At 40.5% G+C, this 14,792-nt stretch overlaps 1 protein-coding gene across 1 annotated transcript in view; it reads left to right on the forward strand.

Annotated features, from left to right (window-relative positions):
* The window catches only part of IGF2BP3 (insulin like growth factor 2 mRNA binding protein 3), a 104,922-nt gene that overhangs the window by 58,429 nt on the left and 31,701 nt on the right, over positions 1-14,792 (forward strand). Inside the window, exons 4-6 of the mRNA XM_065753513.1 lie at positions 4,211-4,262; positions 4,355-4,418; positions 12,716-13,000. Of these exons, the coding sequence (XP_065609585.1) occupies positions 4,211-4,262; positions 4,355-4,418; positions 12,716-13,000 (401 nt within the window). The remainder of the gene's footprint in view (positions 1-4,210; positions 4,263-4,354; positions 4,419-12,715; positions 13,001-14,792) is intronic.

Here is a 14,792-nt window from a genome sequence, read left to right on the forward strand (position 1 = left end):
AAACTGGCTCAGCCTATTCAAATGCCTTCATAATGTTTTGAAGGAGTAGCCTTGCCCCAGTGGACTGCGTGCTGGTTTGGATGCTCCATGCCTGTCCTGTTCTGCCTCTACAGGAGACCTGTGTAGTCTTGCTTTTTTGTTTTCTAAATTAAAAAAAGAAAAAAAAAGGAAGAGGTGCTGTGTTGATACTCTGGCTTGTGGCAGCGGGCAGGCCAGCCTGGCACCAGCTCAGCAGTCTGTCAGGGTTTCCTCACCAGCGGTGTGGCCTTGTCTTTTTGAGAGGTGCAATTAGGCAGCTTCCTCAGGGATTTATGAGGTGCTTCACATTTGATTTTCCCTGTAAGCCTTACTGTTTGGGCCCCCTACCGGGGACACAAGTTTCAGCAATGCAAGGAGCATGCAAGTCAGAAGGAAGCTGCTCTGAAGACTTCATTCCTGTAGGTTGTGGGGCTGGGTGAATGCTGGTGGCTCTGCTGAGGCACTGCTTCATGCACTGATGTTGCAAGTGCACCAGGGCCTGGTGGGGATTACATTACGTTGTTGCGTTGCATTACTGTAATCAAAATTGCATTTTTTGTGGGCATGAAAATACTCACAGAGCAGCTAAGGTGTACAGATGGCATCAGTGTTTCAAGCAGGCTTGAAATCTGGAGCAATACCAGGATTGCCTCACCCAGCTCTTTCCCTTTCTTTCACCTTGACTCTCCTCTCTGAAAACAGAAGCTGCTTCACCAGCATCCTCTTTCCTCATATTGTTGCCAGACCTCTTTTTCTCTTTTATTTTATTTTGTTTTTTGTTAGATCACCTGGAAGACTCAGCATTTGCAGCCAAAAACATCCACGCAGTCTTTTCCTGAATGACCCTAATCTTCCTGTCTCTATTTCTGCCTCTGCTACCTGTGATTTCAGTTGCTATCTAATTATAACTCCTCAGCATGCTAGGAGTTGTAGAAGCTAGGATGGTGGTATAATGCATTTGCTTTACGTGAGCAGGTTCTGCAGTAACACTGTAAGGTTCCTATGTTGTGTGTGTGAGAAACAGTTTGGAAAACTGTTCTTATGGACCTAATGCCTTGAGGCTCATTTGTTCATGGTACGGGACAGAAAGCGTACAGTCCCAGTAAGAAGAGATGTATGAAATAGTATGCTCTGAAAGAGCAGAAACAGACTCTTTTGGCATATTCAAAGGCTCCATTTCTAAATCCATGAAATCTACATGAGAACTGAAGTATTTTGATGTGGGCTTGCTGCTCTCAGTGCTGCTGAAGAGTAACATTTGTTTGTGAGGCAGCACTTGTAGAGCAGCCGCAATCTGTGGGGCTTGGTGTAGGGTAACGCTGTTTATAATGAAGTCAGGACTGGCTTTTAAAGCCTGATGAATGAAAGTCCACAGTATAGGACTGCAGCTTTTTTGTGTGAGAGACATCTGTGCTATAACAAGAGCAGGAGACCCAATTTAGACAACTGCTAGAACGAGAACTCAAGAAAAGCGAAGACCTTTTTTTTTCTAGCTTAGATGAAAAGTTTATACAAATAAACTTCTCCTTTCAGTTGCTCATCAGAATTGCTGCTGCACCACCAGCTTGGCTTTGAATTTCGTTCTGATGGTCCAACAAGGCTGTACACCAAGAGTGTTGTGGAAGAACAGATTAAACAAAACATATTTGTTTTGCAGCAGAATTAGGAGGCTATGAACTAGAGGAAAAAAGAAGGGGAGAGGGAAAAAGACTGTATGAGGAGAATCATATTTAAAAAAGTGAACAGAAGGTGGTTGCTACAGTAAATAGATGTGAAGCAAGAGACATGCAGGAGTGGATTTCTGTGTTTTGGTAGTGAGTTACTATGAGGAGGGGTTCTGGTCTTGAGTAGTTGCAATGGCTTTTACCAGCTGGATCAGCTGGTTCTGTTAGTGCCCAAATGAAGCTTGCTGATCCGTGGAAAATAGATGTGTGCACTTGCATCTCCCCCAGCCACAAGTACATTTTACATAGTCTGGTTAGCAGGCTGCCTTGGTAGTGTTGCTCACACTTACAACCTTCTTACATGAGCAAGATGAAAGTAAGAGCATGTAATAAGGACTGTGCTGCAAAGTGTGGCTCTTCTTGACTCAACAGGGATGGTGTATTTTGTTAAAGTTCCGGTCTTCCAAGGAGGCTTTGCACAGTTCTGCTTAATTTGGTACAGCTCATTTAAGAAAGTGGGAACTCTGGTCACTTAAATTAACACCTAGATGTATACTCTATTCTCTCTCTCTGAGATAGCTCAGAGGAGGACTACAGAGTAGTATGACTGAAGAACTTCTGAGGAAGAGGAGTGGAATGCTGAATGCTGAGCAATTCCTCAGTGGTGGCAAAAGAGCCTTTTGTTTCATAGGGCTCTTGGAGTAGATGCAAGTCAAGCGTGTTGAGACAGTTTTGATAGCTGACTTTAAGCACTCTGAAAGCAGTAGCTCTGGGAGTGCATGTAATACCTTCTGAAAAGTTGCATAGCTTCAGCTTGAAATCAGTCCTTTTCCTGATGAAGATGGTGACTCCTTGTGGAGTCTCCTTCTCTGGAGACATTCAAGACCTGTCTGGATGCCTACCTGTGCAACCAGGGAGTCTGATTTGGCAGGGGAGTTGGACTTGATCTCTAGAGGTCCCTTCCAACCCCTACAATTCTGTGATTCTGTGCCTTTAAAACGTGATTCTTCATTAAAAGATATTCTTAAGTCAAAACATAAATTTAGTATGGAAATAGATTGCAAAACATTATTTAATTTTTATTTCAGTGTTGCTCTTCTCCTGTATGGCAAAGGACAACAATGAAATTCTGTAGTTTTTGCAGCCATGCAGCTTTTGGACAGGGTGGGCTGTAGAGTTCAAATGTAATCAAAATTGGTTGTAAATCACTAAAATGTTAGCTCACGCTTGTAATACAGTCTTCTGTGTAATACAGCACTGGTGTTGACATACTGTAGGGACAAAAATTGTTTTTTCTGACTAATGAACTCTTCAGTATCCTGTTTCCAGTAAACATCTCAAAGTGGGTCTCTGAGCCAGGGACTTGGCTTGCTTTTGCTTGTTTTGAAGCATTCACTCCTGCTCATCTGTTGATTTCAGCTGAGGCAAAGTTATCATTTGGGTCATCTCTATCAGAAAGCTTTTCACTAGTCACATGCAGTGGCTCTCCAGACTTGTGCTGATGTGCAGCCCCGAGGTGCAAGACCTCCCAGCTCTCGCTTGTGTTGGTGAATGTTTAAATGGTCTCTAAAGGCTTTTCCCCAGACTTCTCAGTTTCTCTGATGCCCTGGAACATCTCTGCTTTCAGAAATGTTTACTGAATTTCAAAGTAAACATATTATTAAGTAGTTTCAAACTCTAGAGAAGAAGCAGAAAAAATATTTTAGGAGATCATAAAGGCTTTTTTACACTTCTTGCTGTAAAGTGGATGCTGCTGCAGCATCATTTTAATTCTCAAGACAAATCACCAAACACAACGGAGCACCATTGTATATTGTGTATACTGGTGTTCTGTGGTAGCTACTAGTGTAGCCACTGTTTGATGGACTACTACTCTTCAGCAGGAATAAAGTCAAGTTCACACCATCTGGATTTTAGAAGGGATGTGACAGTGGGTATTTTGATGTTTTTATTTGAATGCTCTGACACCTTGATTTTCCTAAAGGTATAATTGTTTCTTGCCCCTTCATTTTCCAGTTGACTGTACTAAAATGAATTATGACAGATAAAGCACTTTTATTCAGACATTGTTTGTCTCTTCTTGATTTTTTTTTTCCTCCACTTGTTTTCTTCCTGATTTTCTACACTGTGACCTTTGATAACTATGAGGATGCTTTTGCTATCGATTCCTCTAGAATGGAGAATAACACTTTTCTGTGAAACCACAGAGTAATTATTCCTGACTCTGCTTTGCCCTGCACTGCAAACAGGTGGTTTTGAGGTTTATTTTCAGAAAGTTAGGACTTGATGATTATATTTCTTGAGATGTGTTCTTAATTTTCATATTTGCCAGGTTCTGAATGTGTTTACTTTTCAGTTGTGAAGAAATGTAAGCCTTGCATGCTTGTTTTTCCAAGATGATATCTTATCAGAGCAGTTGTCTCAAATGCTCATGTTCTGATAAAATCATTATAAACTTTGGTGTAATTAGAGGCTTTTTTTGTTAATACGTTTCAAAATTGAAATCTTTTTTTTTTTTCTCCTGATAGGTATTGGACAGTTTGTTAGCTCAGTATGGAACAGTGGAGAACTGTGAGCAAGGTATGCACTCCAATCTCAAATTGCTTTTAAATTTGTAGTGAAAAATGAATGCACACTAAATTTACCCTCTTTCCTTTTGTTTTCCTCTCTAGTGAACACTGACACAGAGACTGCAGTTGTAAATGTAACATATGGCAATAAGGACCAGGCTAGACAGTAAGTATCTTGTTATTTGTTGCTGAAGGCTGGCTTGCATGTTGGAGTTCATGTTCTTTCAGATTTTGTATGCATCTTTTCTTCTGATTAATCTACCAGTAAAAATGATCATGCAAAAGCAGTATTTTAAGAAAGCCTATGTGTCTCCCCTTTGCCAAGTCTTGTGTGCTTTACCTTAGTGTTTGCTGTTTCCGTCATCAACCTTTCCTATACTGTGTGTGAGATAAAACAGAAAATTTGGATAAAACTATTTGCCTAGGGAGGGTAGAAAGTCCATTGATGAGCCAGAGGCAGGGATGGGAGGATTCTTCTCCTCTTTCTGTGCATTTGATTGCGGTTTTTGCCAAGCTTATGACCCTCTCAGAACAGTTAGTGTCCCAGCACAAGCCATCTCTCTAGTGATGAGCCAATTTGCTCAAGTATGCTTTTGTTTGTTTGTGTCTTCAGTAATTGATTTTTTTTTTTAATCTAGATCTGAAACTTCAAAACCAAAATGTTTTCTTAACCAGCGGTTTTGTCCTTTCCCTTTAAGCACTGATGTCATGTATTAAGCTTTAGGTTTAAATTTACTTTTCCACTGCAGCTAGGAACTCAAGTCTTTTTTCTTAATTTCTAATTTGGAGACGCAAACATTTTTTTCCCCCCTCCTGTTAACCATAGCAGGTTAAACAAAGCTGTACCCAAGGGAATAGCCTGCAACGAATTTCTTTTTTTAACTTTGAAATTTCTGCCACCTTGTGGCTAACTAAAATCATCATTATTAAATATTTAAGCAATGCTGGTGGTATGTGTTATTACAAAAATACAAATGAGATAAACTTGTACAGAAGAGCATTTATGACTTCCGTGCAATTTGAATGCAACATAAATAGTCTTTCCAAATGCTAAGTTACTTGTTAGTATATTCCAAATAGATATGATGGGAAAATTGTCAGCAGTATACCTGGAGCTGAAGGAAACAGTGTATTTCTTCAGTTCACTATAGAACTTACCACCTCAAAAGCCAAACTGATGTTTTTCTCTTCATATTCTTTTGTTGCTTTTAATTCTGCTGCACGATAATTAAAAATGATGCTAAATTTCTTTTTGTGAAGGAGTCTGGTGGTGAAATGTTAGAAATTGGTTGTTAGTTCCCTCTTTGAAAATGTAATAAGGAAGTACCAAAAATATCATGGAAAGAGGCATGATGCATGAATTTCATCTGTCATCTGTGATGTGGTTTCCTGGATTTGTGCACTACATTCTGAAGCTAAGGACGACAAAGTGCAATTTCTTTCCCCTTAGACTACACTTGTTAAATTTTGCAGGTAATCCTAGGAAATGTTACGATGTCAAGCCCATGAGGAAGTGATTGAGATTAAAAACAAATAATTTGGTTTTGCATGAGAAATAGCTGAAAGCATATTGAGTTTGAAGCAGGTGATTTAGTATCCAGTGTAGACATTGGTGGAGGATCATTCATAAGGTGAATGATGATGTACAATGTGCTTGCCTTGAGCAGGTGGGGCAAGTACACGAGCCTTGATTTGCTTTTGTGAATACTTTGATAGAGACTCAAGTCTACTGAAGAGATAAGTTAATTTTTTTTGCCAACAAAATGTTGTTTCAGGTTGATCGGCTGTAAGTCTGCAGCCACTTTAGAAATCCCCAGGTGGCCAGATAGATGTTTTTCTGGTGAAAACAGTGAGGAATTGCTAGGTAGAATCACCACGGGGCTGATCTCTAGGAATTGTAGTAGTGTTTCAGTTGAATGTTTTTGTGAGACAGACTTTGTGCTTCTTGGAACAGTTGTGGTGGACAACAATGGCTTTGGAAGAGGGGAGGAATGGTATGTGTGCTGACATCAGAGAGAAGTCAGTGTTGGTCAGCCCATGCAGTACCAGGAGTAACAAGAACTGCTTTTCTGAAAGCTACCCAGGCTGGTAGGGAATCAGCAGCTGACAACAGGTTTTACATTTAGAGATTAAGAAGTTTAGGGCAAATATTGCTACTAGCAACGACACTTGGTGCAAAGACAAAGAGACCATACATTTCCTATGGTGCTGCACGCAGTGGCTCCTCAGTTCTTAGTGTGTTTTGCACCTTTTGCAATGGACACACTAACCTCACAGTTGGTGGCTAACAAAACGGGCTAAGCCAGCTGCTTCCCTTCTGACTAGAGTGTACAGCACAACTGTGCCTGCTGGACTGTGTACTGGCAGGACTGTGCAGTGATGGTGCTGTACCACAGCCTGGTTCTGGTTGAGACTTCTGATATTCAGTTTAAACACGCATGCTGTGCATTGTTTGAAGGACGTAACTTCTGAATATAACTCTTAGTTTTATTCGGTTGGGAAATTGAGATTTTCTGTTGTGCAAACCTAATTGCTTTGGCAGAGGTTTTCTTCTGCCCCGTTTTCAAGGCATGTGCTGTGGTTGTGGCTTTAAGCTGAAGGAGCTGAGGGGCTGGGTCCAAAATGGCAGTGCTCACGCCATTACAACAAATAGAGACTAAGCCAAGCCAGACAGAATAGCGTCAAATATTTCTTAACTACCTCCCATTACCACCTCGTTGTGAACCAGGATGTCAGCCACCTCAAGGGCATGTATAACTTGCACACCTCTTGGGAAACCTGTGTCTTCTGCTCCCTTTACTTCTCTGAAGTGGATGTATACCAGTGTATGCAGCATGGGGAATAAACAGGAAGAATTAGAGATCTGCTTGTGGTCAGAGGGCTGTGGTCTCACTGCAGTCACAGCAACATCGTGAGATGGCTCACATGACTGGAACACTGTTATAGATGGCTATGTACTTTTTAGGAAAGTCAGACCAGCAAGGAAAAGTGATTTGCAAAGGGACAATAGGGCAAGCAGTAAGCTATCTCTGATCCCAGGATAGTGAGGAGAAGGCTGGAATTGGCTGGGAAGTTCTGTGAGCTTAAAGCATTCCTCCTGTAAGTGACTAGAAGGAGGAGGGAGTTGTTCCAACTCAGAAAGCCCCTTTGTTTCCAGAGATTAGAGAGAGTCTTAAAATGCACTGCACTTAATCCAGGATCCATCACAACAGTATGTTTATCTGTGAAAGAGGAGGAGAGAGGGCAAGTGGCAGAGCCCAGACCACATTGTGCCATCTGGGTGTTCAGCCTGAAATGCGTGTATCTCGAGGTAATCTTCTGGCTAAAGGGCCCTGCTCGTCTCCCCTTGTTGGTTTAGAATGGACTGACCCTGTTACCACCTCTGTGGCTGTCATCTTCATAGTCACACTGCCTCCTCTTTCTCTCCCCAAAACGTTCCACTGTGAATGCATCTAGTGAGTGTTGCAGAATTTAGCTCTGCCAGGGTTTTGGAAGGGAGTTCTGTACAAAGTTGGTCCCCTGTCTATGGAGTGGGTGCCTTTTATTTTAGGAAGGAGCTGGATGACCATTTCTTAAATCCTATCTTTTAGTTCAGCATTGAGTTATGACTGCTGGTTGTGTCTCATAACTGATGGTGTGTTCCAACTACTGGCTGTGATGTGAGGAGCTCAGGATCTGTGTCTTAGCAGATACAAGCAGATACATGCAGATATATTTAAGATGCTGGTGATCACCTTTTAATAAGAATATATACAGAACAAATGTTACCCATTCCAGTGAAGCACAAAACTGTGTGTGCATGTAATGAGTATCTCTGACAAATGAGGAAGACTTCACATAACTAATACTTTCAAATACCGCCATGGATCAGGACTAGCGTTACCATAGGAACAATAAGGCTGAAAATTCTAAATGGTATATGATCATAAGCTTAGATTTGTCTTTTGCTTTGTTTTTGTTTTCAGAAATACTAATGAAAACTATATTTTTACTTAATGTGGAAAATGAAATCTTCAGGCAAAGAAAGATTACCATGTAAATCTGTCTTCTCAGTATGCAAATGTAACTGTTTAGGGAGGAAAAATGGAAGGTAGTGTACATACAAGCTGCATGTGGGAGTGAAATGTGTTCTCCATCTACTGCTTGGTGACATCATACTATCAATGGATGAATGATTTCCTGCACAAGACTTGATGTTTTTACTGTATTCATCAATGTAGTTTATTTTACACTCACTAGTGTCAGAAGGTAGAAGAAGGCTGGCCAAGTATATTCTCTTAGGAAGTTCACAAGAGGACAGCAGTGAGATGCAATTTTGATGGGGAAAAACTCAAACAACTACTTAGCAAAATATTTATTTAGTAGCTTCATTCTTGCAAAGTGATCCCCTTTTGAGTAGGTCTTTCCTGAACATAAGCCAAACTGCTGTACAATTTAACAGAGCATAGGCTGATGCAACATTTAGTTTTATTAAAAAAAAAAAAAGCACAAAAGATTGGAAATACAGTGTGAAAGGTAAATGCTTTCCATTTCCCCAATAATCCTAATTAAAAAAAAAAAAAGATTTTGGGAGAGGGAGGCGAGGAAGCTTACTGAAATTTTCTCCATCTCTGTACTCATTAAGTCACTCTGAGGCTTTTAGCCCTCTTGTAAAAGATGGTGGGTACCAGAAATGACTCCTGGCAGAGGTGACCTGTGACATTTTTATAGCTGTGGTCATGGGAGGATATCTTTGCCTGGGAAAGGAGAGGCCTTGCTGAAAGGCAGAAGTGGTGCTGCTATAGTTTGGGTTTCAGAGATGGTTATTCTATGAAAGGATGTGCTTGGCAAAAGGGAGTGGATTTAACTTGCCTTTTGGTGGGCTGCAAAAACGGCAATAAGTATGGCATGGTGGGGGGGTTCCTGTAACCTTGACTAAGGCATGTGCCCTGGTGGCAGGAAGAAGCAGACCTTTGCTGTCCTCTGAGGCTTATGGTCTCTCATGGGGTGGAGTTGGTTTTCCTTGTGGCAAGTGCTGATGTTTCTTTCTGTGGTGCTGGTACTAGAGCAAGCTTAGGGAACCTGAAGTTTGAATTGCTGCTTTTTATTTTTTATTTTTCCTGAAGTAGTGTTTCAGTGCCTGTAAAATTTTGGTCCAGTTCTGTTGCTGAAGGAATGATGAAGAAACTGTAATATTACCTGATTACAGCCTCGTTTTATGCCATAAAATTGATTTCAAAGTGTGTTCGGAGCAATTAAATAAAGATGTTATGGTATTATGACAGTATATTAAGAAGCTAGTGTTTTCTGACTCTTCTTGAGTGTCTTCTTGTCACTTGATCAGATTGGAATATAAAACAAGCCAGCTTATAAAATATGGAGAACTCTGATTCAGGCAGCAAGTTTCTTATTTTAAACTTCTCTCTATACGTATCTAAACTAGTTAAACAAGTGATGTCACTGTAATATCTCTACGTGCTCAGATGCACACCGCTACTCTCTATCTAGAGAAGTGAATTTTAAATTGTGCTTGCTTCCAAATGTCTGCTTAAAACCAACCTGTCCTATACTTGATATTTTTCTCCCTTCTCATCATATTGCTTTGGTAGTTAGCCAGGGAGGACTGTGCACTGCTAATATCTTTTTTTTTTTTAACCAAAATGGAAAATGAGCTTTCCTCAGTTTGTTTTCAATTTTAGGTCATACAGAATATTTCATAGAAATGCTTAACAGTTTATAAATTGCTTTTAAGTAGAAAAACTCGAGTTCTTTCCAGAGGAAGTATGGTATGTGCCAATTGTTACTTTATATTATCTGTTGTGACAACATGATATGTATGTAGGTTGGCTGCAAACAAAAAGCCTAGTCTTTTCCTCCCGTTACTTCTGAGAAGAGTGGAATCCTCTTGCACTGATTTAATGTAGGATTTTGTGTAAGTGCTGGGATTCTGGACTAGGATCTTTTAAAACCAGAGATGCTTGAAGCATTTTAGGAAAGAAGCAGTGTCTGAACTTGTCAAATGAATGCATGAAAGGCAATGAGCTGATATGAATGTCAATCTGCTGCCTACCAGCATGTTGGCAAAATGGTTGGTGTTCATCTCTCCAACATCTTGAGGTTTGATTCCAAGAGAAACAGTGCTTGGTTAACTGCATTGGCTGATGGTGCCATTCCCTTTCCCCATAGCTCTTCAGCTTCTTGGCTGATTTCAGTAAAACTCAAACCATAAATAGAGGTTGCGTATATCTGCAACCAATGAGAACTCTCTTTCAGGTTGCATAAGAAGAATAGGACTCCAGAACCCTTCCCCAAATAGGATCCTCCATCAAGAGGGACTTTGGTGAAATCACTTTTCAGTGTTGCAACCCTGTGCTGAAGCTCAGACTTGAGATACAAATCCACAGGACAGCAAGTTTCATTAGTTGTACTGCTCAGTTTTTTCTGTTCTTGTAAACACAGCATTTTGTGTAATAAAATGCTCTCTGAAGTCTGTGGAGTAGTTCAGAAATGTCAGCTTTGAAATGGCCTCAGCAAATTTTAATCCAGCTCTCCTCTACCATATGCTACAGGAGATTCTCCCATTATGGGAGCAATTACACTTCTATTCCATCCCCAGAGGACCTCTGTCTCATTTGGTGAACAGAAGTATTTAATGAGCAGTGATCAGTTATTCAATATTTTGCTTTCCTTGTTGTTCAGCGGGGTTGCCTTAGGCCTTATTTATTATCAGCCCTTATTAAATGCTGCTTCAAAGACAATAATTAATTTTGTAAGCTCTTTACTGTCTTACTGGAGTATTTCACAGACACTGGTTTACTCCCTGGGACGTGAGTCTATGTTATCATATTTATTGTGTCTGAGGGTCGTTGTCCCAGTACCACTGATGCACAAGAAATGGTTGGCCTGGTATCTCTGTGGCACGTGAAGGGGAAAAGCACTAATACTGTGGGGGGGAATTGTGTTGTACTAGCTGTAATGACACACAAATGTGCTCAGACTAGATTCAGTTTCTGCATCTCCAAGACCTTGCTCTAGAGTATATGGTTACTATGAGCTTTTAAAAAGAAAACACTGGTGGATTCCTTAATATGAAATACAAAGCTCCCTCCCTCTCACTACTGTTTTTAATTTATTCTTTAAACAAAGTCTCTCAGTATTCATTTTTGCCTCAGATTAAGCCTGGCATTCATAAATGACCCCCAGGTCAACATGCATTTCAGTGATATTGGTACCTCACATTGCTGATAATGTCGATAGCATGCCTTCTGTGCTGGAACTCAAACTTTTTCAAGTAGTTGCATGAAGCTTATACTAATATGTTACCAGCATGCTGTAGGTATCTGATCTACTATCCCTACTGCTTCCTGGATCTTCAATTTTATGACACTTCCTTTTCTGTTTGTGAGTGCAAGGTCTTCTACCTTTCAGAAATTTGTCACTTATGGCTGTGTTCAGACCTTTCTCTCTCCTGTCAGGAATATCATAATGTCCTGAACACTACAAAGCCACTTTATTTGTGGCTGCTGCCTGGAAGTTAGGTGACCTGGATATTTTTTTTGTTAGGTAAAAATACCTGCTGCAATGCAACTGACCTTTGGTATTCTCTCTATTGAAAACTAGCAATGATTTGCCAGCTGATCCATAAAGAAATTCAGATTTAGAGCTTCCTGTAGCTAGCTCTTTTAAATGTAGCCAATGCCTCAGTGGCCTTCAAGTGTTTATTGTTATGCTGAAGACATGCTCTACTCAGTGTGGTGGATTGATATAGTTCTAAGTGCAGAATAGCGCTTGAAACACCATGTAAATGCCCTCAAACACCTTTGCATTGATCAAGAGCATCGCTGATGCTTTAGCTTTAATTTGCTGGTTAACTTATAATTCATAACTGGTTGGTAAGCTGATGTTTCAAGTGCCATTGACTGGCTACGAGTACTTTCTCTCCTGCTGAGAACGAAGCACGAGCTGTTTTTCCTATCTTTTTCTGTCATGGCTATGTCAGTTAGTGCAAAAAACCTCCAGCCAAATAGCTGTGCTGGCAAAAACTCTAATGAAGGTGCTGTGGTATCAGCTAAAAAGTTTTCCCTCTGGTGCAGCTTTAATTTTATTTGAGAAACTGATTTAAATTACAGCAAGCAAAAGAATGCTTTTGAGTATATAAGCCCTGTCTTCTGTGAGGTTTTGCTGATAGGGTTGTACCAGTGAAACTTTTAAATGCATGGAAGCCCAGAGCAAGCAAGAGCTAACTTGTAGTTCTTAACATGGTAACTTCAGTCAAGATTTAGATTAAAAATAAATAATTAACTTAATATAAGCTTTCATCTGGGAACCAGATTTTAGCTTTTACTGTGTGCTGTGAGAAGCATGGAAGGCTACACCTGAATGATTTATCATCTTATAAGGTCCCACCTGCGACTGTTGTTTTTTTTGTTGTTGTTTCTTTTTTTGCTCCCAACCCACTTCTCCTCCTCTCCACTTTGCAAACAGAGCAATAGAAAAACTGAACGGGTTTCAGCTTGAAAACTATTCCTTGAAAGTTGCGTATATCCCCGATGAAATGGCAGCACAGCAACCTCCACAGCAACATCCCCAGGGACGACGTGGATTTGGACAGAGAGGCCCTCCAAGGCAGGGCTCCCCCAGCGCAACCACGCGGCAGAAACCACAGTCGGATGTTCCTCTACGGATGTTGGTTCCCACGCAGTTCGTTGGAGCCATTATTGGGAAAGAAGGAGCAACCATCAGAAATATTACAAAGCAGACTCAGTCCAAGTAGGTTACTGTGAAGATGTAAGCTTCAGCGTTGTGTTCTTGTCTCCTGTGTGAAGGGAAAGGCGAAATTTCTTCCTTTCTTCTATGGGATGAGTGTGTATTTATGGTCTGTTCAGCAGCGGTGTTTGTCTTGCTATGTGAGCTGCTGGGAAACCCATTGCCTTAGCAGTGTAAATGTGTCTTCTGCCATGCTGTTTGTGTGTGCACCTCGATGTTTCTGAAGGAAGCTCAACCTTACAAACAGAAGGTGGGGGGGTTCTCTTCCTTTTTTCTTTAAATCTGGAATATTTAAACTATCATTCTCCAGAAATTTGCGTTATTGAAGTGATCTGGTTACAAGAAGAGATTGTCTCCCACTTCTCCCATAATACTGTTATAGCCTTTGGAAGGCTTCTGTTTCCTCAGCAGTGTCATTGTTGGAGACCAAACATTTTTGTTCCAGCTTGTCTAATCAGTGTTGCTTTCTGTTCTGGAACGGCAAGTAGTCACTTTAGGAACATGTAAAACATGTACAATTTCACAACAAATGAAAATAACTGCAAATAGAAATTTTTTGGCAGGATTTAAGAACTAGATCGTGCCCTTGACACATGTTCAAATGCTTGTCTTTTTTTCCCCCAATTTACTTTGAATGAAATAAGGCAGTTGTAGCAGGATGATACTGATGCCAGAGTTACTTAGCAGATGCACTAATAAGACTGGGAACAAGAAGGGAAACAAAACTGAAATATATTGGTCTGCAAAGTGTGTAGGCAGTGTGGTGAGATATCCCAGCCTTTTAAGTGCTTATTGTAACTTTAGTTTAATTCAGGATATTCTTAAGATTTAAGTTTGTTTTCGATTATGGGTGGGGAGCTGGGAGCAGAAAAAAGAACCTTCATCTCTCTCATCTCTCCCTTCCTTGTGCCTCGTTCTGATGCATTTAATATGAATAAATTTTGGTATCAAATTGCAGGCCACACCAGAAGACAGATTAAGGAAATACACAGAAGGCAAAAAGCAAGCTACTAACTGACCTAAGAAGCTTAGAACACTAGGGTGTAGAGACATGGAAAGAGATTGTTTTTTGACTGTGTTAAATCCCTACCCACGAGGAAGGCATGGGCTCAGATGCAGAGGAAGGTGGGGATCGCGTTCAAAAAATTCTAGGATTCTCCAAAGAGCACAGGCTGAAAGATGCTGCCTTGGGTAGTAAACAAAACGAACAGGCCCCCTGCCCATCATACACAGGATTATCCTGACGCTAATTTCAATTTCTCATTAGCATGCTGTAACCCAGGAGACTCTTTGTTGTGTTTAACAACAAAGATTTAAGAGATTTGTGGTGTCCTAACAAGACTTGGTTGTGTTTGCCTATGGGCAACCAATATTCAGGTGATATTTAAAACTTCCAGGCTTGTATTTTTTTAATAGTACCTGAATTAAAATTTGGCATATGAAAAGTAATTATCTCTTAAAAGAAGGGTGAATAGAGCAGAAACAATTGTGGCTGCTAGCTGTTAGGATATGCTGCTTCAAGAATGACGTTTTTCTTGTTTGGAGGATTGAAGAAAGAGAAGTCTACTTCTAGTTGCACTGAGGATTGCCATGGGCTTCTCAAAACACTGCATCATGAAGCAAAATGACTTTCAGCATCAGAACTGGGAACAATACGGGGGTTGAGAGAAGAGTAGTGTGGTTGTTAAGTTTAGAAACAGCTGTGATTTGGGAGAAAGGGGGGAGGAAGCAAAAAGAAGAGGTAGAAATAGAAATAACCTGCAGTTATTGGCTGAGCGCAAACAATATCCCAAGG

Source organism: Cyrtonyx montezumae, unplaced genomic scaffold, assembly GCF_038088225.1.
Source record: "Cyrtonyx montezumae isolate F1298 unplaced genomic scaffold, pur_monq_1.0 scaffold_8, whole genome shotgun sequence".
Classification (NCBI taxonomy): domain Eukaryota; kingdom Metazoa; phylum Chordata; class Aves; order Galliformes; family Odontophoridae; genus Cyrtonyx; species Cyrtonyx montezumae.